This window comes from Octopus bimaculoides, chromosome 3, assembly GCF_046866305.1.
Source record: "Octopus bimaculoides isolate indiv1 chromosome 3, ASM4686630v1, whole genome shotgun sequence".
Lineage (NCBI taxonomy): Eukaryota > Metazoa > Mollusca > Cephalopoda > Octopoda > Octopodidae > Octopus > Octopus bimaculoides.
The window spans coordinates 93534314-93562124 of record NC_142930.1 but is presented as its reverse complement, the minus strand read 5'-3'; the positions used below and the strand labels follow the sequence as shown (position 1 = coordinate 93562124).

The following is a 27811-nucleotide window of genomic DNA, read 5'->3' as shown; positions in this document are numbered from 1 at the left end:
AGGTGGATGATGTTAGTTACATACACATACATACATGTGCAGGTGCGCATGCACACACAGACAAAACATGGTCTCAGGTTCAATTACACAGTATGATACCTTGGGCAAGTGTCTTCTACTTTAGCTTTAGGCTGACTAAAGCCATGTGGGTAGATTACTAAATCTATATATATATATATATATATATATATATATATATACTGGAGTAAGCACATAAAATGTGCAACAAGGTGGAAAAAAGAGTACTCAAATACCAGAGGTAGAGTAATATGCTTTATTTAAAAGCAGCGAAGACAATTGGAGATTTCTGCGGGACAACCTGTTGAGAGCCACAGACCAGATCTGTGGCTGGTGTAAAGTCCCCTCTCGACCCAGAGTAACGTGGTGGTGGAACAAGGATGTAGACGGGGCTATTAGACAAAAGAAACAGGCTTGGAAGGACTGGAAGAACGGTGGTAGCAGGGAATTGTACCAATCTGCCAGAAGGGAAGCTAGGCGACAGGTTTATTTAGCCAGAGGGGAAGCAGATAAGAAAAGATTTGCCAATGTTCTGCGCCGTGAGGACCAAAGACTCGAGGTATTTTGTGTTGCAAGACAGTGTAGGAGAGAGAATAGTGATGTTGTAGGAGAGAAATGTGTTCGCATGGATGATGGTACGCTTGCATTAAATGAGGCTGCAAAGAAAGAGGTCTGGAGATGCCACTACGATAGATTGGTTAATAAAGAGAATGAATGGGAGAAAGAGAGCCTGCCGTATGTCGAGCCAATAGAGGGACCAGCTATCCAAGTTGACAGTACCAGGGTAGATAAAGCAATTAAGAGTATGAAGACAGGGAAAGCCCCCGGCCCATCAGGAATCACTGCAGAGATGCTCAAAATATCTGGCAGTGTTGGCTACAGCTTAGTCACCCGTATTACGAACCAGGTGATACACGAAGGAGTCATACCCAATGACTGGTGTAGCAGCACCATAGTAAACTGCTACAAAGGTAAAGGTGATGCTTTAGACACTAATAATTACAGAGGCATCAAGCTGTTAGATCAGGTTATGAAAGTTATGGAGAGGGTCATAGCCCAACTAATTAGGGAGCAAATCAATTTAGATGAGATGCAGTTTGGGTTTGTGCTAGGTAAAAGCACCACTGATGCCATATTTCGAGTGAGACAGCTGCAGGAGAAATATCTAGCCAAGGATAAACCTCTGTACCTGGCCTTCGTTGACATGGAGAAAGCCTTTGACAGGGTCCCCCGATCCCTTATCTGGTGGTCAATGAGGAAACTTGGGATAGAAGAATGGTTAGTGAGAGCTGTGCGAGCCATGTACAGAGATGCTGTCAGTAAGGTGAAGGTTGGAAATGAGTACAGTAATGAATTCCGGGTAGAGGTAGGGGTCCACCAAGGTTCCGTCCTCAGCCCCCTCCTATTTATCATAGTCCTCCAGGCGATCACAGAGGAATTCAAGACAGGTTGCCCCTGGGAGCTCCTCTATGCTGATGACCTTGCACTAATTGCGCAGTCACTATCAGAACTAGAGGAGAAGTTTAAGGTGTGGAAGCAAGGACTAGAATCGAAGGGCCTTAGAGTCAACCTAGCAAAAACCAAAATCCTAATAAGTAGGAAGGTAGATAAAACACAAACCCCTTCAGGTAGATGGCCCTGATCAGTATGCAGTAAAGGAGTAGGTAGTAACTCTATAAGATGTACCCGGTGCAAGCTATGGACACATAAGAGGTGCAGCAATATCAAAGGCAGATTAACTACAAAGTTAGTCTTTGTATGTGGCAGATGTACAGGTGCAATGAACACTGTAAACAAACAGGAAACAACTTCTATCTCATTCCAGGGAGAAAAACTAGAGGTAGTTGATAGCTTCCGCTATCTGGGTGACCAAGTTAGTAGTGGGGGTAGGTGCGCTGAAAGTGTAACTGCTAGAATAAGAATAGCCTGGGCCAAGTTTAGAGAGCTCTTACCTCTGCTGGCGACAAAGGGACTCTCACTCAGGGTAAAAGGCAGACTGTATGACGCATGTGTACAAACAGCCATGCTACATGGCAGTGAAACATGGGCTGTGACTGCGGAGGACATGCGTAAGCTCACAAGGAATGAAGCCAGTATGCTCCGCTGGATGTGTAATGTAAATGTGTATACCCGTCAGAGTGTAAGTATCTTGAGAGAAAAGCTGAACATAAAAAGCGTCAGTAGTGGTGTGCAAGAGAGACGATTGCGCTGGTTTGGACATATGGTGAGAATGAATGAGGATAGCTGCGTGAAAAAGTGCCACTCCCTAATAGTTGAGGGAACCCGTGGAAGAGGTAGGCCCAGGAAGACCTGGGCTGAGGTGGTGAGGCAAGACCTTCGAACATTGGGCCTCACCGAGGCGATGACTACTGACCGAGACCTTTGGAAATGTGTTGTGTGTGAGAAGACCCGGCAAGCCAAGTGAGATCGTTGCCAGTGCCCCTGGATTGGCTCTTGTGCGGGTGGCACATAAGATGTACCATCCTGAGCGTGACCGTTGCCAGTACCGCCTGAATGACCTTCGTAGGGTTTTTGAGTGAGATCGTTGCCAGTACCCCTGGACTGGCTCTTGTGTGGGTGGCACATAAAAGACACCATTTTGAGCGTGGCCGTTTTCGTGCGGGTGACACGTAAAAGCACCCACTACACTCTCTGAGTGGTTGGTGTTAGGAAGGGCATCCAGCTGTAGAAACTCTGCCAAATCAGATTGGAGCCTGGTGTAGCCATCCGGTTGCACCAATCCTCAGTCAAACCGTCCAACCCATGCTAGCATGGAAAGCGGATGTTAAACGATGATGATGATGATGATGATATATATATATATATATATATATATATACTTTTAAATAAAGTATATATATATATATATATATATATATATATATACAAATATATATATATATATATATATATACAAATATATATATATATATATATATATACAAATATATATATATATATATATATATATATATATCCAAATATATATATATATATATATATATATATATATACAAATATATATATACAAATATATATATATATATATATATACAAATATATATATACAAATATATATATATATATATATATATATATACAAATATATATATACATATATATATATATATATATATATATATATATATATATATATATATATATATATATATATATATATATATATGTATATATATATATTTGTTTTGCAAGATTTTTTTATGTGAAATCATGTGTTGAAACAGGTATTGTTGTATTTGGGGATGGTCATGTTGCCAGTTTAGCCAATAAAAACACATGCACTGTATATTTGGTGTTAATTTGCTTCAGCTTTATATTACATTACATTACATTAATCCTATTTCGGCCAGAGTTCTTTCGTCACGTTTCTGTGACCTCATCTATCCCAAGTTTCGTCACGTTTCTGTGACCTCATCAGTGGTCCTTTGCTTTCTTCTTTCTTATGTGTTGTCCCACCTTGCTAACTATCAGCCATTTTGTATTTTGTATTCCTATTGTATGTGTCTACGCATGCGTATCCCTCTATGTGTGTCTATGTTTTGTAAGTGCATGTGTGTGTATGGGGAGTGCCTGTATTATCTGTATCCTCTGTTAATACATGTTCGTTTATTTTGTTTTTATCTATTTATTTTTCATGTGTTTATACCTACTTCTTTTTTTTTGTTTTGTTTTTGTTTTTTGTATTTAATTTAATTTTGTTGGCACCATCACCAAGGCTTTTTTTTATGTGGCACTAGCACCAATATTTTTTATGTGCCACCATCACTAGTTCTTTATTGTGTGAAACCAACACAAGTGCTTTTTATGTGGTACCATCACCAGTGCAGTGGAGGCGCAATGGCCCAGTGGTTAGGGCAGCTGACTCGCGGTCATAGGATCGCGGTTTCGATTCCTAGACCGGGCGTTGTAAGTGTTTATTGAGCGAAAACACCTAAAGCTCCATGAGGCTCCGGCAGGGGATGGTGGTGAACCCTGCTGTACTCTTCCACCACAACTTTCTCTCACTTTTTCTTCCTATTTCTGTTGTGCCTGTAATTCAAAGGGTCAGCCTTGTCACACTGTGTCATGCTGAATATCCCCGAGAACTACGTTAAGGGTACATGTGTCTGTGGAGTGCTCAGCCACTTGCACGTTAATTTCACGAGCAGGCTGTTCTGTTGATCGGATCAACTGGAACCCTTGACGTCGTAAGTGATAGAGTGCCAACCACATCACCAGTGCTTTTTATGTAGCATCAACACCAGTGTTTTCTATGTAGTGCCAGTGCCAACAGGGTCACCAAATACTTTGCATGACAATGTGTATGTGTGTGTCTTTGTGATTGTGTTTCTCACTCCCTACCACTTGACAATGGTGTTAGTTTGTTTGTCCCTGTAACTTAGTGTTTCAACAAAAAGAACCAGATAAATACCCAAGCTTAAAAATAAGTACTGGAGTTGCTTTGTTCAATAAAACCCTTCAAGGTGGTGCCCCAGAATGGTTGCACCCTAATGACTGAAACATGTAAAAGAAATAAAAGAATATATAAGTAGACAGGGTACGATCTGTGTGGTACCTTGCCTTCTTTTTTCTAGCAAATCAAGCACTGGAAGTGAAGCCTCACCTCCCTCTACCTTGATGGCTTGACATGACTGTAGTTTTTGAGTTGTTGTAAACATTACCTGATTCTATAAAGATATGACTGAAATAAACTCTCCAAACAATGTGCAACTAATAATTGTGTGTGTGTGTAGCTCAAATCAAACTTCTCTGGTGGTTGGCTGCTATCAAACGTCAAGTAATTTGAGGAAAAAAGAAAAACACCAAGAATCGTAGCCTCCAGGATGGTTAATTTGTATCACTAACACTTCCAGTAGAACTAATCCTCTTTCATGCATGAGCTGATCTAATTGTCTCAGATTGCAATGGTTGTTGGATATTGAAATCAATAATGAAAAGGTAACAACAACAACAACAACAGCAGCAGCAGCAATAACAACGATAACAACAACAATAACAAATGACGATGATGATGTTGACAACACATGAAACAACTGCAACTGAAACTGACAGAAATAATAATAATAATAATAATAATAATAATAATAATGATGATGATGATAATGATAATAATACCACCACCACCACCACCACCATCATCACATTCAACAGCGGGAGCAGCAGCAGCAGCAGCAACAACAACAAAAACAAAAACAACAACAGCAACATCATCATCATCATCAGCATCATCATCATCAGCAGCAGCAGCAGCAAAAGGTATTGTTTCTGTAAGATAAATCCTACATATGCTATTGCACCAATATAATGAAAGCATACCAGTGCTTTCAACTACCATTACAGACCAATGTGGGAGTCTTTATGCAGTTGTCAGTCAACCTGCTAGAAATAGAAGCCTATCATACCTCAAAGTACATTGTTACTGTCTGACAAAAAGAATGAATATATTAGATAATGTGATCCTACAGACTCATAAAAGAAAACAAAATGACCATGGCCGGAATGCTCTTATTAGACCTGACCTGAGGCAAAACAACAACCACATGAGATGGGATGGTCACTACTAGAATAGCTTTGATCTTTGTTTTTGCTTAATCAGGGCTGACTTGAGGCTACTAAACAGCCACAATTAAAGATGAGATTATCATAGCCCAAGCTTGAGTGCTTTGAGCATAGATCTCTTTGATCAGGATATTGACCTGAGGCTAAAAAACAGCAACAACAACCACTACAACCACTGCATGGCACTTTTGGCAAGTGCCTTCTACTATAACCCTGGGCTGATCAAATACTTGTAAGCATGTTTAGCAGACAGAAACTGAAAGAAGCTTTTCATCCTTTCGGGGTCGATAAATCAAGTACCAGTTACGCACTGGGGTTGATGTAATTGACTTAATCCCTTTGTCTGTCCTTGTTTGTCCCCTCCATGTTTAGCCCCTTGTGGGCAATAAAGAAATAAGAAACTGAAAGAAGCCTGTTATATCATCATTATTTAATGTCCATTTTCCAAGCTAGCATGGGTTGGATAGTTTGGCAGGAACTGGCAAAGCCCAGAGCCACACCAGGTTCCACACTAGGTTCTATTGTTTTGGTATGGTTTTATAGGAAAGTTGGTTATACACCATTAGGTGTACACCCGCTTTCCTATATTAAATTCTAAATAAACAACGAAACGCTGACTCCGAACTATCAACACAACAATATTTATTTATGGTGAAAATAGGCAGCAGTTATTTGTGAAGCTCTGGTGCTGACATGTTAGAGAGCTCCGCTGTTGGACGTCTGCCATCGTCGCCGGCCGGCGAGGAAAGAGAAAGAATCAGGGCGCCAAACTTGGATATTGATGACTACGCATGCGCACGAGACAAGGCGTTACTACAGTTTCTACAGCTGGATACCCTTCCGAACACCAACCACTTTACAGAGTGTAATATGTGCTTTGTATGTGGGACCAGTACCAACAGGATCATCAAGTATTACTACCACTACAACCAATCCCACTGCTCCCTAATTTTAGACTTTAAATACTCCGAGTTTTTGTTCAGAAATTGTAGGGATAATATCTGTTGGTCAATGTTTTTCATCTCACTATATTGGGAAACTCTACCCTACCCTATTTTTATTTGCATGTGGAATTCTTCCATTGTTACTGTATTTCTGTTGATATATACTGTCTTTATCTTTTATCTTTTCCTTGTTTCAGGTATTAGACTGTGGCCCATGCTAGGGCACCACCTTGAAGAATCTTTAGTCGATTGAATCGAATTATTACAGTCTTTCGTTTATACTTATCCTACCAATCTCTTTTACTGAACTGCTATGTTATGGGGATGTAAACAGACCAACACTGGTTGTCAAGTGGTGGAGGCGGACGCAAACACAGACTCAAAGACACACACAGATATATACATACATATATATATATATACATATATATATATATATATATATATATATATATATATATATGGGAGAATATACAAAAAATAACAACAGACGAGGACAGGTGGTGTAAATAACAAAAGTATATATTAGTATGACGCTCGGGAATACGGAAAGTCTTTGACGTTTCGAGCTACGCTCTTCAACAGAAAGAATACGGAGACAAGGAGAAAAACACGGAGAAAAAAAATTGAATAGTGTTCAGTCAACGGTCATAACAATGACTGACCGGAAGTTAGAAATTCTTATTTCAGGAGAGCTAAGAAAGGGGGAGATAACAAACGGTGATCGGGAACGAGGGGCTGTGTGTGGGAGGTAGACTGCTGGTGATCTTGACGTATGTAGTGTGAAAATGGGGGAAGGGAGAAAGGAAGAAAGTAGTTGGTCAGTTGTAGTGTGTGCGTGGTATGATGCGAGGGTATTGGTGTGGTGTGCGTGGTGTGATGCAAGGGTATTGGTGTGGTGTGATGTGAGGGTGTTGGGAGGTGGGGAAGGCATGGGTGGAGTGTGGGGTAGAGGTAGGGGTATGTGGGTAGGGGTGGGTGGTGGGTGTAAGGAATTGGATGGGGTGGAGTGGGAAGGTAGAGTAGGAGTGTGTTGGGGTGTGGTGGGATGAGCTTATGAGGGGGTGTTGACGAGGAGGGAGAAGCATCATCATCATCATCGTTTAACGTCCGCTTTCCATGCTAGCATGGGTTGGACGATTTGACTGAGGACTGGTGAAACCGGATGGCAACACCAGGCTCCAGTCTGATTTGGCAGAGTTTCTACAGCTGGATGCCCTTCCTAACGCCAACCACTCAGAGAGTGTAGTATATATATATAAAACAGGTCTCTTTCCGTTTCCGTCTAACAAATCTACTGGCAAAGCTTTGGTCAGACCGAGGCTAGGCTATAGTAGAAGACACTTGCCCAAGGTGTCATGCAGTGGGACTGAACCCGGAATTGTGTGATTAGGAAGCAAGCTTCTTGCCACACAGCCACACCTGCATCTGTTTCACTCAATTTTGAAAATACTGAAGAATTTGGTAAAATATTTTCGTCATTATTAGTCTGGTGCTTGGAACATAAATTAACATGAAATTTTGATGGAAGCTTTTAATTAAGATCACTACAAAACAGGGATTTGGTTTCATAGAACCAAATCCCTGCAGGTTCAGGCAGTTTATTATCAAAAGGGTTAATGAAACTAATTTGGCTGTTAGTTTCAGCAGGTCAGCCAATTACAAAAAAGCACCTATATTGGTTATTTCCAATGCCCTAATTTCTCCACATTTTAATCTCAAGTGCAGAAATTTGTTTTTTTAACAAACACTACAGAAATTTTTATTACATAAATATATGAATCAGTAACCTTGTATAATTAAATCGTCAATGAATCTCATTTCCCAGTATGCTCAATCTTTTTTATGAACGGTTCTATATACTAAGCTGGTTACGGGGTTAGTAGGCAATATTGGAAAATATATTCAGGTATAGCGAAAAAACAAAATCTCAGAAATGTGCAGAGTAGCCTCCCTTGCTTGCTCAGCCAGATAATTTTAGCGCACTGCTAAAATTTTTCTTTCTAATTAGGCCTCGTGGAGGCGCAATGGCCTAGTGGTTAGGGCAGCGGACTCGCGGTCATAGGATCGTGTTTCGATTCCCAGACTGGGCGTTGTGAGTGTTTATTGAGCGAAAACACCTAAAGCCCCACGAGGCTCTGGCAGGGGATGGTGGCGAACCCTGCTGTACTCTTTCACCACAATTTTCTCTCACTCTTACTTCCTTTTCTGTTGTGCCTGTAATTCAAAGGGTCAGCCTTGCCACACTGTGTCACGCTGAATATCCCCGAGAACTACGTTAAGGGTACACGTGTCTGTGGATTGCTCAGCCACTTGCACATTAATTTCACGAGCAGGCTGTTCTGTTGATTGGATCAACTGGAACCCTCGATGTCGTAAGCGACGGAGTGCCAACACACAATTAGGCCTAATGTGGTAATTTCTGATGCTAAAAGCCCACCTTTTTATACCACTACAAAAATCAAGGATGAATAAGGGCTCAACATTCTCAGTAATGTATGGGAAAGTTAACTATTTATCCTAGTTAAAAAGAGAAAACTCTACAACAACAACAACCTGTGCTTACACTAACAATGATGGTTGTCTCACATAGTTCAAGAAAGGTTCTGCAATTTCTTACTGAACACTCTGCATACATGATTTATTTATGGTGATTAAGCGTATGTGGTGTACATTAGCTCACTTCCTCCATCAAATTGATGTTGCCTAAACACGTGCTCAATGTACCACGAGAAAGAAGCTTCTGCAATTCTGCTGAAGAGTCTGCCATTGCTGCCACCACAATCACCGCTGCCACCGCCACTGCTGCCGTTGCTGCTGTGCCACTGCCACCACCACCACCAACATCATTTAATGTCCAAGTTCCTTCCATGCTGGCATGGGTTTGATGGTTTGACCCCTTGGGTCCAAGGACTGCATTAGCATCATTTCTATGGCTGGAAGCCCTTCCTGACACCAACTATTTTACAGTGTGCACTGGGTGCTTTTGTTGATAACCCTGGTACTATTAAGGTTGCCATGCAATTTGCAAGACAATGAACCCCAAGGAAAGTGGTGGGGGAGGTCAGCTTTATGGTGGGAAAGGGTAAAGACCCCCTTCAGTCATGAATGATCATGGGATTGCACCTAGAAAGTTCTCCTCCGAGGCACAAGTCTGGGCAAGATTGTTTATGGAAGACCAACAGTCACCCATGCATACCGGCCTCCGCTCTCCATGCCATCAATGTTATTCAAGGGAAAGGCAAAGGCAGATACATCTTGGCACCAGTGACGTCGCAACTCATTTTAACAGCTGAGTGAAGTGGAGCAACATGAAATGAAGTAACTTGCTCAAGAACACAACACACAGCCAGGTCTGGGAATCGAACTTAGTACCTCATGATTGTGAGACCGATGCTCTAACCACTGAGCCATGTGTCTTTGCTGGGAGATGAGGTGTTAAAGTATTAAAGAAGTGGGGAAATGGCAGAGCAGGTTCTTGGAGAAGAGCTGCATGGTTACTCATATTTAGTAGGGGAGATAGAGATTAGTAGGAGCTGTGAAGGGATAGATATTAAGGATGAGGTGTCCAAGTGTCTCCTCAAGGCATGTGGTGAGTATAAGTGGGTGGCTTGGGTGGGGGGATTGCTAGACTATGGGAAGCAGAAGATGAGGGGGGTGGAAAGGCAACTGGCAACTGTAAAGAAAAGTGATGGTGGTGGTGGTGGTGGTGGTAATGGTAGAAGTAGTACCAGTATGAACTGTAATAATAAGGGTGATTGTAATGGTAATGTTAGTAGAGAAAGTGGTAAGAACAATGAAGGAAATAACTGATAGTTATTGATGGAAGTGACAATGATGGTGATGATGATGATGATGATGGATGATGATGATGATGACGACGACGACGATGATGATGATTAAATTGTTGGTGGGAAGAAATATTAAAGATAGGGAAGAGGTGAGAAATTGGAAGATCATTATATAAAAAAAGGATGATTGGGAGAGGAATTTTTCTTTTCATTTAATGCTTGAGTAAATCAATGAAGAAAACATTAAATAAATAAATAAATAAAATGGCAAACAACAACAACAACAGCAACTACAAGCGCAACAATAACAACTACAAAGAAATAAAAGAGGAAGCTAATAAAATGGCGAACAACCTCTTCATATATTCTATTGATTTCTGTGATTTTAACCAACAGCTGTGATTACGGAACAATGAATGTTCCATATATGTTCTGGAAAATGACTGTTGATATATTTTAAAACAAAAGATTAAATACCAGCACTGGTTTGGTGTTTTGCTGCTGAGATTTTTAATGAACTAATAGTAAATATGCTGAAATTAATGGGAGGGAAGGAAAAAAGAGTGTACAGAAAGAAAGAGAAAAAAACCCCCAGAACATAAAGAACTAAAACATAAAAGACAACCAGATGGAGAAGCAACTCAAATTAGAATGGATCTTTGAAACCAATCTTACATTATAATTTCTCTTCTCTTATTCATTTAAGCTATCTTTATTTTTACTTGCTAAGCTTAAATATCATCACTGTTAAATTTGTTTTCTTTTCTATTTCCTTTATATATGCAGCTTTTAGATTTAGTTACAAATTGAAAAATAATTACTTTCAGTTATTCACTTATGAGTGATTTTAATTTTTATAATATCCTATACTAAAAGCATGATTAATGTATTTTAAGCAATTTACCATAAATTTTTTTTGGAAGTTTGCAAAATCTATTTTTCAATCTGAAATTGAAGCAGTATATTTTAAATCTTTTGTCTTTTATCTTTAACTTGTTTCAGACATTGGACTGTGGCCATGCTGGGGCACTGTCTCGAAGGGTTTAGCCAAACGAATTGACACTGGTACTTGTTATAAACAAGTCTGCTTGCTACTTAATTTATTAGTCTCTTTTGCCAATCTGTTTAAGTTACAGGCATGTAAACAAACCAACACCAGTTGTCAAACTGGAGGGGGCAAATACAACACAATAACGAACACACACACACACCCACGCATGCACACACACACACACACACACAAACACACAAAACTACTGGCAGGATATAAATATATATATATTCAGCCAGTAGTTTTATATCATCATCATCATTTAACGTCTATTTTCCATGCTGGCATGGGTTGGATGGTTTGGCAGGAGTTGGGCACCTGATAAGCTGTCTGGTCTCCATGTCTGTTTTAGCATGATCTGTATGGCTGTGGGTGTTCTCACTGTATCCATCTATCAAATCTACTTGCAAGGCATTGGTATTGGTTGACTCAGGGCTATAGTAGAAGACACCAGCCCCAGTGCTGAGCAGTGAAACTGATCCCCCAAAACTATATGGTTGCAAAGTGAGTTTGTGAATTACACAATCATACCTGCATTGGTATAAAAAAGGAAAAACAAAAAGGCAAAACCTGTTTGCATGTCCCAAGTTTATACAGTTCTATATTTAAGAGATGAGGAATTCTGTACATTATTTACATTATTTACATTTGACGGATATTTGTCCTCATCTTGTTTGTTGTTAACAATTTAGAATAGGTTTCGGGTTCAGTCCCACCACGTGGCACCTTGGGCAAGTGTCTTCTGCTATAGCCCCGGGCTGGCCGAAGCCTTGTGATTGAATTTGGTAGGCGGAAGTTACTGCCGTGTGTGTATATGTCTGTGTATGTGCTTGTGCCTCTCTCCCAGAGAGTGAGAGGGGGAATACAACATATACTCAGCCAGGTGATCCAGGTGATGGAATTTTTGAAGGATGCAGTGTCCTGATAGCCAATGACTGATGTGAATAGTTTATTCCATGTTTCAGCAATTTTAAGTGTGAGAAAATATTTCTGAAAGTCATGGATGCTGCTCTGTTTTTTGTTTTTCTGTCATTTTTGTAAGTATGATACATAACTTAGTTGTTCAACAAACAGAATTGATAAAATTGTTAATCAACTGAAATATGTATTAGGGTCAATATGATCAACTTAAAGCTTGAAGGTGGTACTCTAGCATGGTTGTAGTCCAATGACTAAAATCAGTAAAAAAACGAATAACGGTGTATGAAAGAAGAGGAAGAGGAGAAACTGTTTTGGTTGTGTATTTCATTGTATTGGATATGTGCATACTTGAGTGTAAGAGTGTGTGTGTGTGTGTGTGTGTGTGAGAAAGTGTGCATACCTGAGAGAGAGGGGGGGAGAGGGAGAGAGGGAGTGAAAGAGAGAGAGAGAGAAAGGGAAGAGAGGGAGAGAGAAAAAGAGAGGAGAAAGAGAGGGAGGGGAGACAGGGTGGAGAGAGAGAAAGAGAGAGACAGGGGGAGACAGGGTGTAGATAGATAGAGATAGAGAGAGAGAGAGGCTGTAATGATATATGCATTACAACATATGTTGCTGTGGAAAGCAGATAATATGTGTCAGACATATGTCTGTTTAAATACATGCACAGGAGTTGGTCTAAATCCACCCACACAACATATACATATGTACATGTATGCCCACCAAGCATAAACAGGACAAAAAGTATTAACACACACATATATTATGTCAGCATCTCCTCTACTCCCACCCCATTGCTATTACTCTTGCCCATCCCCTTATTGTATTGTTTATCTTAGCTTTTATCATTGCTATTACTCTAACATAACAATTGTAAAGTCATTGTCACAGAGTGATTGTAAGATTCAGAATTGATGTCACTTTCATTGAGAAAACTTTGCACAAGCAACAAAATGATTTTAATATAGGGCTACGCTATATATATGTTGTTGTACTTGGGGATGGTCATATTGCCAGTTTAGCCAATAAAAACACACGCACTGTATATTTGGTGTTAATTTGCTTCAGCTTTATATTACGTTATATTACATTAATCCTATTTCTGCCAGAGTTCTTTCGTCACACTTCTGTGACCTCATCAGTGGTCCTTTGCTTTCTTCTTTCTTATAGAGCAAAATGCATATAATCAATAAGTTCCTTAAGGAACTTATTGATTATATGCATTTTGCTCCATTTATTATTATTCTTTATATATATATATATATTTAGGCAATTATGTGGATTTAAATTTATTAAATATATTAAATATAATAGTTTAGGTATGAAATACCAAATATGCATATATGTATACATATATGCATATATATGTATAAATATGTACATACTTTGTATTTTATATCCAAACTATTATATCTAATATATCTAGTGTATCTAATTTGTTTATCCACATAATTGTCTCTATACCCGCTCACCAGGATCCCTCTTATAGCCTTTCTATTTGATCCCCTGTAAAGACACTGGAGTCTAAGCTTGAATCTTTTGAGCACTATCAAGTGTTGTCTATATGGAAAATCTCTGGATCTCATCTGTGGACTATATATATATATCATAATATAAATAATATATAAATATATGCATATATCCATACATATATATACATACCTACATGTATATGTATATATACATGCATATATGGGTACAGGGCATAAAAAAACAGAAAACGAACTTTTTTCGAACAACGAAACAAACAAACGAGACATGCAGCATAAAGAGTATACCCCTTCGTCAGTTGTCTCTGTTCTACACACACACACACACACACACACACACACACACACACACATATATATATATAACAAATAATAAATGAGTATATGCATATATACGTACAGGTATGTGCATACCTACGTCTACCTGTATATATAGGTGCATATCTGGGTACAGGACATTACAAACATAACGTAGACAAGAAAATAATAACCAGAGTACAGAAAACACACAAGCCACATAGAGAACATTTTCCTTCTTCAGCTACCCCCATTTTAACATCGGCGTTTCGAAGAGTTGGGCAGGACGCATCGTTAAAATGGCTCTTCCCATGGACCGCAAATTAAATTTGTATACACAAATTAAACCTGTGCCATGGAGGAATGTAGTGGCGGACAAAAAACAAGACAGGAAAACAAACGGAAAAGGCGATGCGGCTAGATGTGAAAAATTATGTGTATATGAATGCTGTGAGGCACGAACTGAAAGCAGGGACGAAGTAAGTTCGCGTGTTTGCTCGGCAATAGCCAAGGAAGAAAAAGATTAGTGACCGGAAGCATGTGACCGGAAGCATGTGACCAGGGAGGGGTAAGGAAGAGAGAGAGTGGTAAAGGGAGAAACAAGGGGAGGAAGTAGAAGAATAGGTGAGGAAAGAGAGGAGGAGAGAAATATAGTAGTGACAGAAGGAAGAGCGAGAGGGGAAAGAGAGATATATAAATGCATGCACGCGCGGGCGCGCGTGTTTAAACAGTACCAAAAGATTCAATTCTATGACAAAAAAGCTCATTACAAACAAGACCTCATGAGCAGACAACTGGCAAAGAATTATTTCTGAGGTCTTGTCTGTAATAAGCTTTTTTGTCATAGAATTGAATCTTTTGGTACTGTTTAAGGCTATCTCTACATTGTGTAAGTCATCTTTTATTTAACACAGCAGTGTGAATCAAAAATGATATGGTTGTTTTTTCTAGCAGGACGGGCAATCACAGGCAGTGAAACTTCCAATTCACTGACTAGTTCGCTCGCTACTTGGTTATACAATGACGATCGTTCACTGAACATAACTTCCAAAGGAAATAAATACGACCACTAACCGAATACGCTCGCAATGTAAATACTTTAAAAACTTCGAGTTTTTTTTTTTTTTTCTTTAGCTCACTATAAATATGAGACACTATTATATTTTGTAATATCTCATGCTGACAGCTTTCTCGCGATATTGATCAGATGTAAGGGGAATAACTCTTATTAAGAAGAGTTATCAACCCTATATTGATCCCCCTTATTTGATCTGTTGAATTGTATGAGAAATTTTAACTATCTTCGTATTGTATACATATGTAATATAAGATATCATATACGAATAAATTAACCCAGATAAATAGCAACAATTATAATATCCATATCGTACTTTGTATTTGACCAAGGCGTTGTCCGTATTGTTTGGTGCTTTCAAATTTTTTACGTCTAAAGAAAGAATTTTGTTTACTGACAATTTCAGTTGGTTATAAGATATAACAGAGAGAGAGAGAGAGAGAGAGAGAGAGAGGAGGAGGAAAATTAGTAAGCTGAACTTTGAATTAATTATCTGTGATGAATAGAGTCCAAGAGATTTTTTAAAAAGTGGTTAAGTCAGGCAGGAAAATGGTAGACCTTATAGTTAAAATAACTTAATAAACGATTTCTCCCACATACATGTATGTATGTCTGTATGTATGTGCACATATGCATATAGGTATGTATATGCATATAATTATACACACACACACACACACACGAACATACGTATACATACATATGCAGATACATATACTTGTGTAAATACAAATATTCACACAAACACATGTACACATGTACATATGCAAACATGTGTATGTACACACTGACATTGTAGATAATATTTTTCTTAACAAGAGAAAATTTCAACAGTCATAAAACTAAAGAAGTTATTAGAAAAAGATGATAAATGGAAAAGACCCCCCCCCCAAACCGCCTAAAATGTTAGTAAAATAAAAAATAAAAAGAAACCTAATATTTAATGGTTGGAACCAATAATAAAGTATGAGAGCATCAACAGCTGAATCAGTATGGAAATATGGCTGACAAGATAATGGCTTAGACTTTCTGAAGAATTATGGAAAAAGATCTAAAATTAGTTTTTATTATACTATATCATTGATATAATGTGTATATAATACACATATAATATTTATATATATAATATACATATAATGTTTTTATATATATATATATATATATATACAGGGTGTTTGATGATTTTTATGTCTCCTCTTTTCAGAAACTGCTTGATGTATTTGTGAACAGTCAATAGTCAATGGCATTGGAAAGCATAAAGATTAAAGTCATAGTTGAGAAGAAGTTATCTGAAGTGGAGGACTGGAAGCCATCTGAATATTGGAAAAAAGTTTTCTGTATCATGATTATTTGTACTGGGTGTCAAAATGCCAACATCACGAATGTTGTTCAATACTCCATGAACATGGTAAAGGCTGCAAGATATGACAGGGACAACTGCAACAGAAAGTACGAAGTTGTCAACAGGAAGATGAAGATCTTTAGGTGTGTCTCCAGTGAAGGTGATATCGTGCTGTTCCACATCTTTGAGCAGCATGACATCAAAGCTGCTGGAGACTGTGGTCAGACACTGGCTGGAGAGGGTTGCTGCTGGAAGGTCATATGTGTTGGACCAGGATTTGGCTCCAAGCCATACCTCTGGAAAGAGTCAAAGTGACTGTCAGAGAATGTCTATGACTTCTCCAGCCTCCTAATTTCTGTCCTCCTTATTTGCCCCTGATTGTAACCCCATGGATTATTATGTGCATGGCTCAGTTGAGAAAGACACCAACCACCTTGCTTGCAAGACCAAGGCTGAGCTGGTGGTCAAGATGAAGAAGGAGTTCAAAGATCTTCCCAGGGATGCAGTGAGGAACACATGTGCCAGATCCTAATGCTGTCTTGAGACCATGGTGGAAGCTGAGGCAGCGACTTTGAGTATATATATGTGTGTGTGTGTGTGTGTGTGTCTGTGAAAGTGCATGGCTTAGTGGTTAAGTGTTGCAGTCACAATTGTGAGATCGTGGGTTCGATTCCCAGACGGGGCATTGCATTGTGTTCTTGAGTAAACCATTTCATTTCACATTACCCTGTGATCATTTTGTCTTCTGATGTGGCACACGGTGCACCTGTACATGTAATGTCGATTTGATGGAGAGAGTAAGCTTATATGTACACAAATATTTGATCACGATAAACAAATCATCAGTGTGATGATTGTTTGGCAAGAAATTGCCGAGCCCTTGCACATTGTCTAACGATGGACAGTTCATTATTATTATAATTATATATATATATATCCAGGTTGTCATCGACTTACAACCTATTTTATCCCTGATTATGACTTATGACTGATTATGACTTATGTCTGATTATGACTTATGACTGATTATGACTTATGACTGATTGACTTATGACTGATTGACTTTACGATGATTGGCATGCCAGCTCCTGGCAGCAATAATAAATAGTCCAGTTGAAATCTAATGGGTTTAATTTCTTAGAAATTAACCTGTCTAAAGATGTCATCAGCTAACAAATGACATTGAAGATCCACAGCCAAGCACAAGTCTACAATAAATTTTTATGTAAGTTTTGCAATTGTTTCTTACACTACATTGTGTATTTCTTGTATTTGCATTCTTTGGTACTTTTCTATGAACAAATAACACTGTTTTTGTGTAATACAGAATGCTGTGTGTGACTTTTACCTGAGAATGTACTGTAAGAATGTAAAAATATAAAACAAAGTTATGTAGGCCTATAGGCTGACTTATGACCAAATCAACTTACAACCAGTCAGTTGGAACCAACTGTGGTCGTAAGTTGATGACAACCTGTGTGGTTGGTATTAGGAAGGGCATCCAGCTGTAGAAACTCTGCCAAATCAGATTGGAGCCTGGTGTAGCCTTCTGGTTCACCAGTCCTCAGTTAAATCGTCCAACCCATGCTAGCATGGAAAGCGGACGTTAAATGATGATGATGATGATGATGATAATGTATATATTATGTGACATTGTTAGTGTGTATGTGCATGTTTGTGTGTGTGTGTGTGTTTATCGACCCTGAAAGGATGAAAAGTGAAGTTGACTCCAGTGGCATTTAAACTCAGAGTATGAAGTCGGAAGAAATGGCGCTAAACATTTTGTTCAGCACAGAAATGATTCTGCAGGTCACTGCCTTCAAGACTTATTAAATATACTAGCTGGTCCCGTGCCATAAAAAATGACAGCTAATTGTTGTATTTTATATATAAATATGGATGGTAAGTCAAATTAATACACTTGTCAATGTTATCTAATGGTTGTCTTTTGAGATGTGACATTGATCATGGTTTTTTACTGAAAGAATGCTGGTTCACACAAACATTCACACACTTCCCTTGTACACGCACACACATACACACATATACTCACACAGAGTTGAAATGCTGTTTGATTTTTCTTTTCAGCATTGAATGTTCACTGTCCCACTTCCATTGCACACACACACACACACACACACACACACACACACACACACACACACACAAACAGTCACATACCTCTCTTTTACATACACACACATATACTCACACAGAGTTGAAACGCTTCCACTACCAGTTTGCCATCACCCTTTCCTTTCTCATTCATATGTTGTGACAGAGAAAAACAGAAGAGTACTATTATAGAAGAAGATTGGTTTCAAATTTTGACACAAAGCCAGCAATTTTATGGGAAGGGTAAGTCAATTACATTGACCCCAGTGTTCAACTGGTACTTATTTTATTGATCCTGAAAGGATGACAGGCAAAGTTGGCCTTGATGGAATTTGGACTCAGAATGTAAAGACGAATGAAATTCCACTAAGACTCATTGAATATATTAAAATATATTTTACACAGTGCAAGCATTATCTTATATGGAAATCAATATGTTGGGCAGAGTGGATAGATATGTTTATTATATTAAAGTTTGTTGTTTCAGTTGAAGTTTCATAAGCCCACTCTGGGGCAAACCTCAGAGCAGACTCTTAATCTTTGATATAGACACAGACAGACAGACACACAAACATGCACGCACACACACACACTCTCTCTCTTTCTCTTTCTCTCACACACACTCTCTCTCTCACACACACAAATGCTTACACATACAAATCTATAAATACAAAAACACATGCAACATCCTACATATATACATACGTTTACATGTCTGTGTGTGTATAAATAAAAATATATATATATATATATAATACTCATGCACACACACATATGCACATTCATGTGCATCTAAATTTAAACACACATGCATAATGTAAAACAATGTATAAATAAAGAATGGTATTGTTGGAAATGTATCCACACCTTGGCCAAAGGAGGGGGCCAGTTGATTAGATTGACCCCAGTATGCAGCTGGTACTTAATTTATCAACCCCGAAGGGATGAAAAGCAAAGTTGACCTCGGCGGAATTTGAACTCAGAATGTAAAGACATGAAATACTGCTAAGCATTTTGTCCAGCATGCTAACAAAATGCCTGCTTGCCGCCAAGGAGTAAATAAATAACCCTTTCTACTATAGGCACAAGGCCTGAAATTTGGAGGAAGAGGATAGTCAATTACATCGACCCCAGTGTGTAACTGGTACTTAATTTATCGACCCTGAAAGGATGAAAGGCAAAGTCGACCTCAGCGGAATTTGGACTCAGAATATAAAGACAGACGAAATACTGCTTAGCATTTCGCCTGGCATGCTAATGATTCTGCCAGCTCACTGCCTTCTTAGAGTAAATAAATAATGTCAACACAATTACCTCGTTTAACTGTTTGACTGTTTTTTCAAGGTCCCACCGTTCTTTCTGAATCAACTGGTGTTCTTGGATAACTAAAGAGGTGTTACTCTCTAGTAAGTTAAGTTTTTCCATTTTCTCTTCATAAGATGCTTTTAAAGTACACAGCTCTCCAGAAAGGTCTTCACAAACCTGTAAAAATGTGTAAATAAAATGAAAATATAAATCTATGAATCGTGATGAAGAACATGCTTTGAATGACTTAGTATATTTGTTTATTTATTATTTTTTTTTTGGTATTTTGCTCATTTACAGCCATTTTTCTATGATAAATTAGATGGAATAGGATTTTGTTGACGTAATTGTCAATACAGTTTGTTATTCTTTCTATCATTTGTGAAATAATTATGGTGTAGGAGTGGAATGTTGTCAGTTAAGTAAAATTGACACATGCAGAGTTTATGTGGAGATGAATAACGCAACAAATGCTTTAAGCTTATATGATAAATTCTAAATTTATGTCATAATTTTAAAATTCAAAGAGCAATTCCCATCAGACTGGTGATTACCATTTTTTTTTCCACATCAAATCTTTCCACTTTACAAGTTCCACACATTATCGAATATCTTTTGTGTTATTTCTCAAATTCTCCAAATAACAAGGGAAATCTAATATTGAGTAAACCAGCAAGTGACTCATGGCTAGGATTGTCCCACAGTCATAGAAAGGGAATTTCACATAACATCTCTATTTTCTTTTACTATCACTGGTTAGGGATTACAGCACAAGTATCCTTGTCACCCCCGCAATGGGATGGAGCAAGAGGAAGAGAAACTGAAACTTGCCACTGAAAAAAAAACGCACTTGAAAAGAGGAAAACTCAGTAGTGCTGGTAGAGAGTATCTTCAAATGCAGTCACTGCATGCAAGACTGCCACTCCCATGTGGGCCTGTACAGCCTCAGCAGATGCTGCCATCAGCAGCTGACACAAAATTCTCCAGGCACAGACCTATGGTCTTTTGAAACCGACAGTTGCATATCCCATATCATCCTTGTCGAAATTTCAGAAATTTCCTGCAAATTGTACCAACATTATTTTCAAATCATAGGTGCAGGAGTGGCTGTGTGGTAAGTAGCTTGTTTACCAACCACATGGTTCCGGGTTCAGTCCCACTGCGTGGCACCTTGGGCAAGTGTCTTCTACTATAGCCTTGGGCTGACCAAAGCCTTGTAAGTGGATTTGGTAGACGGAAACTGAAAGAAGCCCGTCATATATATATATATATATATATATATATATATATGTATGTGTGTTTGTGTGTCTGTGTTTGTCCCCCCAACATCGCTTGACAACCGATGGTGGTGTGTTTACGTCCCCGTAACTTGGCAGTTTGGAAAAAAGAGACCGATAGAATAAGTACTAGGCTTACAAAGAATAAGTCCTGGGGTCGATTTGCTTGACTAAAAGGCGGTGCTCCAGCATGGCCACAGTCAAATGACTGAAGCAAGTAAAAGAGTAAACGAGTAAAGAGTAAATCTTTCAAATAAATTGGTGATAATGAGATCAAAGTGGTTGATATTCAGTGTTATGCCTTTGTAAGTCAATGTTTGCAGCAAAAATATTCTGAATGAGAAAAGGGTTCCAGAGTATTGCAGATGTTGTTGAAATGGATTAGACAAAGCTTTTAGTGTAGAAGGATGCTGGATTCAGAAAAAATGGTGAACCTATGCAGCTAATTATTTCAAAGAAGTGTGTTAGAGAGCAAATTTTTTGCTAATTACTTGAATAGATTTCCTTTGGTTGTGGATTATGTGGGTGTAACAGATATTTATGTATGTGTAACAAAAGAACCATCCAAAATATGTGAAAGATACTGTGATATGGGTCTTAGATGAGCTCTGTGGAGAGTGAACAGCTGGTCAATGCTCAAATACTTTTGAGCTCTAAAGAGCAAATATATTTTTAGTGAGACAGTTTTAGCAATGTTATATATGTGTTGTTGGTCATGATAAGAAAATTATAAAATTATAAAACTTTGCAGTTGTATTATTGCTACAGACAAGGAGAAGTCAGGGTTGGTAGCTTTTTACCTTGTAGATGTTACATCTACAATGTACAGAATCACAAATATGCAGTTTAAAACATTCTGACTATATAATGTATTCCAGTTTTTAGAAACTATGTTTACCATGTGTTATCCTGTGTGTATTGCAGTTCTTAGAATAAATATATGATATTCTTGTAAGAAATGACAGAAGTGCTTGGCATCTGGAAGAACATCTGATTGTAAAACTGTCTCAAAAAGTTTGTGCCATCCAGCACATGCTAACATGGAAGGGCAGATATAAAATGCTGATGACAATGAGGATCATAATGATGATGATGACAACAAAAACAATAACGACAGTGACGATGATAATGATGGTAACAACGATGATGATGATGATGATGATGATAAAAGTACCCTTTAAAATGAATCAAGTCCTACCAGGAGTAATAGTCTGGCTGTATATGTATCCAAGCTGGAGCAACTTAGATATTTTCAGTTGTATGCTGCTTGTGACTTGAGAGTGTGAAGTGTGAGACTCTTTCCTTGATGTATCTTCATATTGTTAAATGTAATCACATGATCATTTAACTACTGAAAGGTCCCCATTTCATGGAAACAGTGCAAGTTTAGTGTGAAAGTGTTTAGTTTATGTATTTCTTATTTCTTTATTGCCCACAAGGGGCTACACATAGAGGGGACAAACAAAAGACAGACAAAGGGATTAAGTTGATTACATCAACCCCAGTGCGTAACTGGTATTTAATTTATCGACCCCGAAAGGATAAAAGGCAAAGTCAACCTCGGCAGAATTTGAACTCAGAACGTAATGGCAGATGAAATATCGCTAAGTATTTTGCCCAGCGTGCTAACGTTTCTGCCAGCTTGCTGTTTGGTTTATGTATTTCTGCTGTGTGAGTGTCTATGTGTGTGTGAGGAAGTTTAATTAAGGGTAAAGGGTGGAATCATCTAGACTGGAATGTTTGTTATTAACAACAGCAAGTGGGCCAGATCATTAAAGAACAAGTATGAAGAATGTGGGAGATATAACTGGTACCTTGTGCCAAAATCAAAAGAAAAAAAAATTTCATAATTTAAGGCTGAATAATTAACAATAAAAGTAGAACACTAAATCATATTCATGATAATTGCTCTCATATTCGTATTACCTGGAATCAAATTCTATCACAAATAACTTCAATTTCTGTTCCTTTACATGTCAATGAATTAGACATTAGTTGTTGATGCTGTTATTACTTATTTTCAGGTTAGCTCTTATCAGTCATATTTTGGAATATATAGGGCTACAATATCTAGTGTGTCTTATTTAACACAGGAAAATGTAATTTGTGCAAAATTTGGCTGCTATTTCAAGCAAGGGTAGCAGCCAATTACTTCTCTTGCTAGAAATAGCAGCTAATTAGAGGCTCTCTTGTGAATAAATACTAGTAATATTTTTGAGTTGATTCAGTTGTAAAGTTAAATTATATTGACACTGGGAACAAGTTCATGTCACAAGACTAAAAGTTAAATAGCATAGTGTCACTTAATGTACTGCAAGGTGATATAAACATACCAGATTAATAATTCTTTCTAATGAGCATAAGGCCTGAAATTTGTAGGAAGGAGCTAGTTGATTATATTGACCCCAGTACTCAGCTGGTATTATTTTATCAACCCTGAAAGAGATGAAAGGCAAAATTGTCCTTGGTGGAATTTGAATTCAGAACATAAAACCAGATGAAATGCCAACATCTCATTTTGGTTTCAAATTTTGGCGTGAGGTCAGTAATTTCGGGGGTGGGTGCAAGTTGATGACATTGCCCCCAGTACTTAACTGGTACTTATTTTATTGACCCTGAAAGGACAAAAGGCAAAGTCAACATTGGTGGAATTTGAACTTAGAAAATAAAGACAGACAAAAGACTGCTAAGCATTTTGCTTGGCGTACTAATAATTCAGCCAGTTCGCCACCTTTCTATCATTTCATATGAATGAAGAAAGGTTGCTCACATTTTCAATTAAAAGATCACACACACAAAAACACATTCATTGGTAGTTTATCTGACCATTAGATTATTGCTTTCTATATACCTGTAATGATTAACTGACGATAAAATCATGTTGACATAGTGAGCAATTCTTTTCTCAATCTGATTTCTATCTTTTTATCTTTCAGAGCCACTTCAAGACATGAAATATGAATAAATAAAATACTAAATGAAAAGTTCTATTGTTGTTATTGAATCTTCCTGCTATGTTACTTGGGTTTTGATGTACCCTGCTCATTTGGTGACCCCTTGACACTGTATAAATGTCTATTGTATAATAGAATTAGTACCTACCTCAACAGACACAGATAATATATTGGAGCAGTATATTAAACTGAATATAGTAAATATATCCGCAGACCAATGGTGGGATATTACACAATGCTGAAGCTAACAAGAATTGAACTTGACCCTTAATCAGCAAAATTAATTACTGTTCAGTATATTACTATCTGTGCCAACCTTACAAACCTCATAATGATATCACAATATATTGTGTTAAGATAAAAGTAATAAAAATGATTTCAAAAATAGCCTAAGACCAGTAATTTTAGGGAATAGGGGTTAGTGGCATGATAATATATTTCATATATTTTTCAGTTTGCATGTTTTTTGAAATAACTAAGACCGAAGTTAGTTTCATCTTTAAATAAATTTAAATGATGTTTCTCTGTCTGTTACATTTTTATGTTCATTAACTCCTCCTAGACTGTTGGTGCAAGGACGATGAAACTAAAACCAGCAACTCCCCTAATCCCTGGGAATGTCCTAAGGGGGTCTTTTTTTTTTTAAGGGCCACCTAACTGGCGCCCCACTGATCGCTGCCTATTTTTACTGCATTTTAAACTAAATACATGGCATTGGTGACCAAATCGGGGCAATGACAATGAATTTCATATCATGAACTCCCAAGGAGTACCATAAGGAGGTTCAATTTCTGAAGGGCCGCTTAAATGGGGCCCCACTGACTGCTATTTTTACAGCATTTACCTTGCTCCTACACTTATTGGATTAAACTATGATCAACATCAGTGCTTAGCACATTTTCAGAAATAAGTTTGGGCATTCTAAATACCTTCATGTACATTCAAATCGAGATAAAGAATTATATCAGGTACATTTCAAGTGTGGTAGTGTGAGTTCATGAAACTTATGTCTAGGTGGAAAACTAATCTTCCTGTTCTGGTTACAGTATCCCCCTAAAGATTTGTAACAGAAGATAGAATGAGATTGAGATGAAATGGCTCCTATTCATTTTATCTCAGTCTCATTTTAATATTTTTTCAGAAATAGTGAAGTGATGGAAAAATTATGATAGTTGTGATAGTCATACATTTCACTTGCTTAGTACAAATGGAGGTTCAAGTCTAAAATTATGAAGTGAATTAATTACACCAGTGATTTTGGAAGCACATATAACTCCATGAAAGTGTTGCAAATTTTCATTGTCAGAATAAAATATAAAATAAAAAAAAAAAAGAAACATGGGAAATGATCCTGAAGGTCTCAAAGGTACCCCCGCAGGAGCTAGCCTGAAGGCCACCCAAAGGGTGGCTTTAAGGCAAGTGTTATATATTTGTGAGAATTAGTAAAATCCATTTACTGGTTATCATTAGATGGATTCATTAGATAGTATCACACACATACATACACATTGTGTGTATGTACATGTAAGTGTCTAAGTTGATGTGCATCCTTGTCTTGACATCACATAATGACTGTAAGCAAGCATGTTGTTCATTTTCATCCTTTCATGAAAAATATGCATGGCCATGGGAAATATTACCTTGCTTGATAACAAGTGAGGGTACACAACAGAGAGGGCATCCAATTATAGAAAATCTGCCTCAACAAATTCTATCTGACTTGTACAGGCATGGAAAAGTGGACGTTAAAATGATAATGATGAGGCTGATGATGATGATGATGATGATGATATGTCACCCATATACACTGGCATATATGGTAATTAGATGATGATAATTTCTTCATGTTAGAAAATCACGAGGAAGAGCGGCATATCCTCAAGTGGCTATGTAAAGTAGTCAATGATGCTGCAGGGCCGTTCTTGCTGCTTGTGCTTAGTAGTTTTAAAATTAGTGTTGGCCAATGCAATCCAATCCCACCCTTTAGACTGAAAACAGTGACCAGCAAGCTGTAGGTTCTACACTGGAGTGACTTTGTCTTAGGTGAATTGCTTTACAGAGCTGGAGAGCTCCACCAACCCTGGAGTTACAAGAAAGGTGTCAAAGTGGGTACTAGACCATCAGAGGGACTTTATTCTTTGGTTTATTGTTGAAGTTGTGGAGGTGCAATGGCCCAGTGGTTAGGGCAGCGGACTCGTGGTCATAGGATCGCGGTTTCGATTCCCAGACCGGGCATTGTGAGTGTTTATTGAGCGAAAACACCTAAAAGTTCCACAAGGCTCCGGCAGGGGATGGTGGCGAACCCTGCTGTACTCTTTCACCACAACTTTCTCACACTCTTACTTCCTGTTTCTGCTGTGCCTGTAATTCAAAAGGTCAGCCTTGTCACACTGTGTCACGCTGAATATCCCTGAGAACTACGTTAAGGGTACACGTGTCTGTGGAATGCTCAGCCACTTGCACGTTAATTTCATGAGCAGGCTGTTCCGTTGATGGGATCAACTGGAACCCTTGACGTTGTAAGCGACGGAGTGCCAACAAACAATTGTTGAAGTTATTTCCCCTAACCTTTTTCTTTCTCAAAGGCACTCACTAGGCAGTGAAGGTTTTCACTTGGAGTTTCTTCCACAACGTGCTAATTAACCCACAGTTGGGACCCTGATACAACTCTGGGTCAGAATAAACTTGGGAACAATTGTAGCTAAGAGAAGGTTGTACACTCCTCAAAACCTTGTAATTCCTGAACTAGGGCTCCACTACCGGATGCAGTTTTAAGTCATCCTCAGGACAAAGTAATTGGATATAAATGGATTTAAAAGCAAGATGACAATTTTGTAACATAGCACTAGTCTAACGTGACTACTATGAAAATTGGTAATTAAATCTTGTTAAGAATCAGCTGGATTAATTATGATACACACAAATGATTAAATATCAGCTATAGTGGGATTGGTCCACAAACAGCAATGCTGTAATTGGTGCTTTATATCTTTTGCAACAGTCTCTGCCAAAGATGTTGAAAAATACTTTCTTGTCATGCCTTGTTAATAGACTGAAAAAAATTTCATGTCTTTTACTGAATTACTAAATTAACCCTGACTAGTGTGTGTGTGTGTGTGTGTATGTGTGTACATGTGTATGTATGTGTGTGTATATATGTGTCCATGTATGTGTGTATGTATGTGTATATATATATGTGTGTGTGTATATATATGTATCTGTGTGTATATGTGTATGTGTGTGCGAATGTGTGCATGTATGTGTGTATATATATGAGTATGTGTGCGTGCATATGTGTGTATATGTATAGGTGTACATACTTTTATTTTTAGCCTGGTACTTATTTTTCTTTTCTGACAAATTGACAAGTCATGGGGATGTAAATGAACCAACACCTGTTGTCAAGTGGTGGCTTGGTGCAAACAAAAACATAGAGACACACACTTGCTCCCCAACCACATGGTACCAGGTTCAGCCTCACTGCATGGCACCTTGGGCAAGTGTCTTCTAGGATGTCCTTGGATTGACCAAAGGCTTGTGAGTGGATTTGGCAGATGGAAACTGAAAGAAGCCTGTTGTGTATATTTGTGTGTGTATTTGTGTCTGTTTCCCCACCACCCATTGACAACTGGTGTTGGTGCGTTTACATCCCCATAA

General features: G+C 38.2%; 1 protein-coding gene across 5 annotated transcripts in view; it reads right to left on the bottom strand.

Annotated features, from left to right (window-relative positions):
• Window positions 1–27811, bottom strand: part of LOC106871706 (uncharacterized) — a 436102-nt gene that overhangs the window by 254458 nt on the left and 153833 nt on the right. For all 5 annotated transcript variants that reach the window (XM_089349376.1, XM_089349372.1, XM_089349374.1 and 2 more), the window contains one exon: window positions 19933–20100. In XM_089349376.1, coding sequence (XP_089205502.1) covers window positions 19933–20100 — 168 coding nt within the window. The remainder of the gene's footprint in view (window positions 1–19932; window positions 20101–27811) is intronic.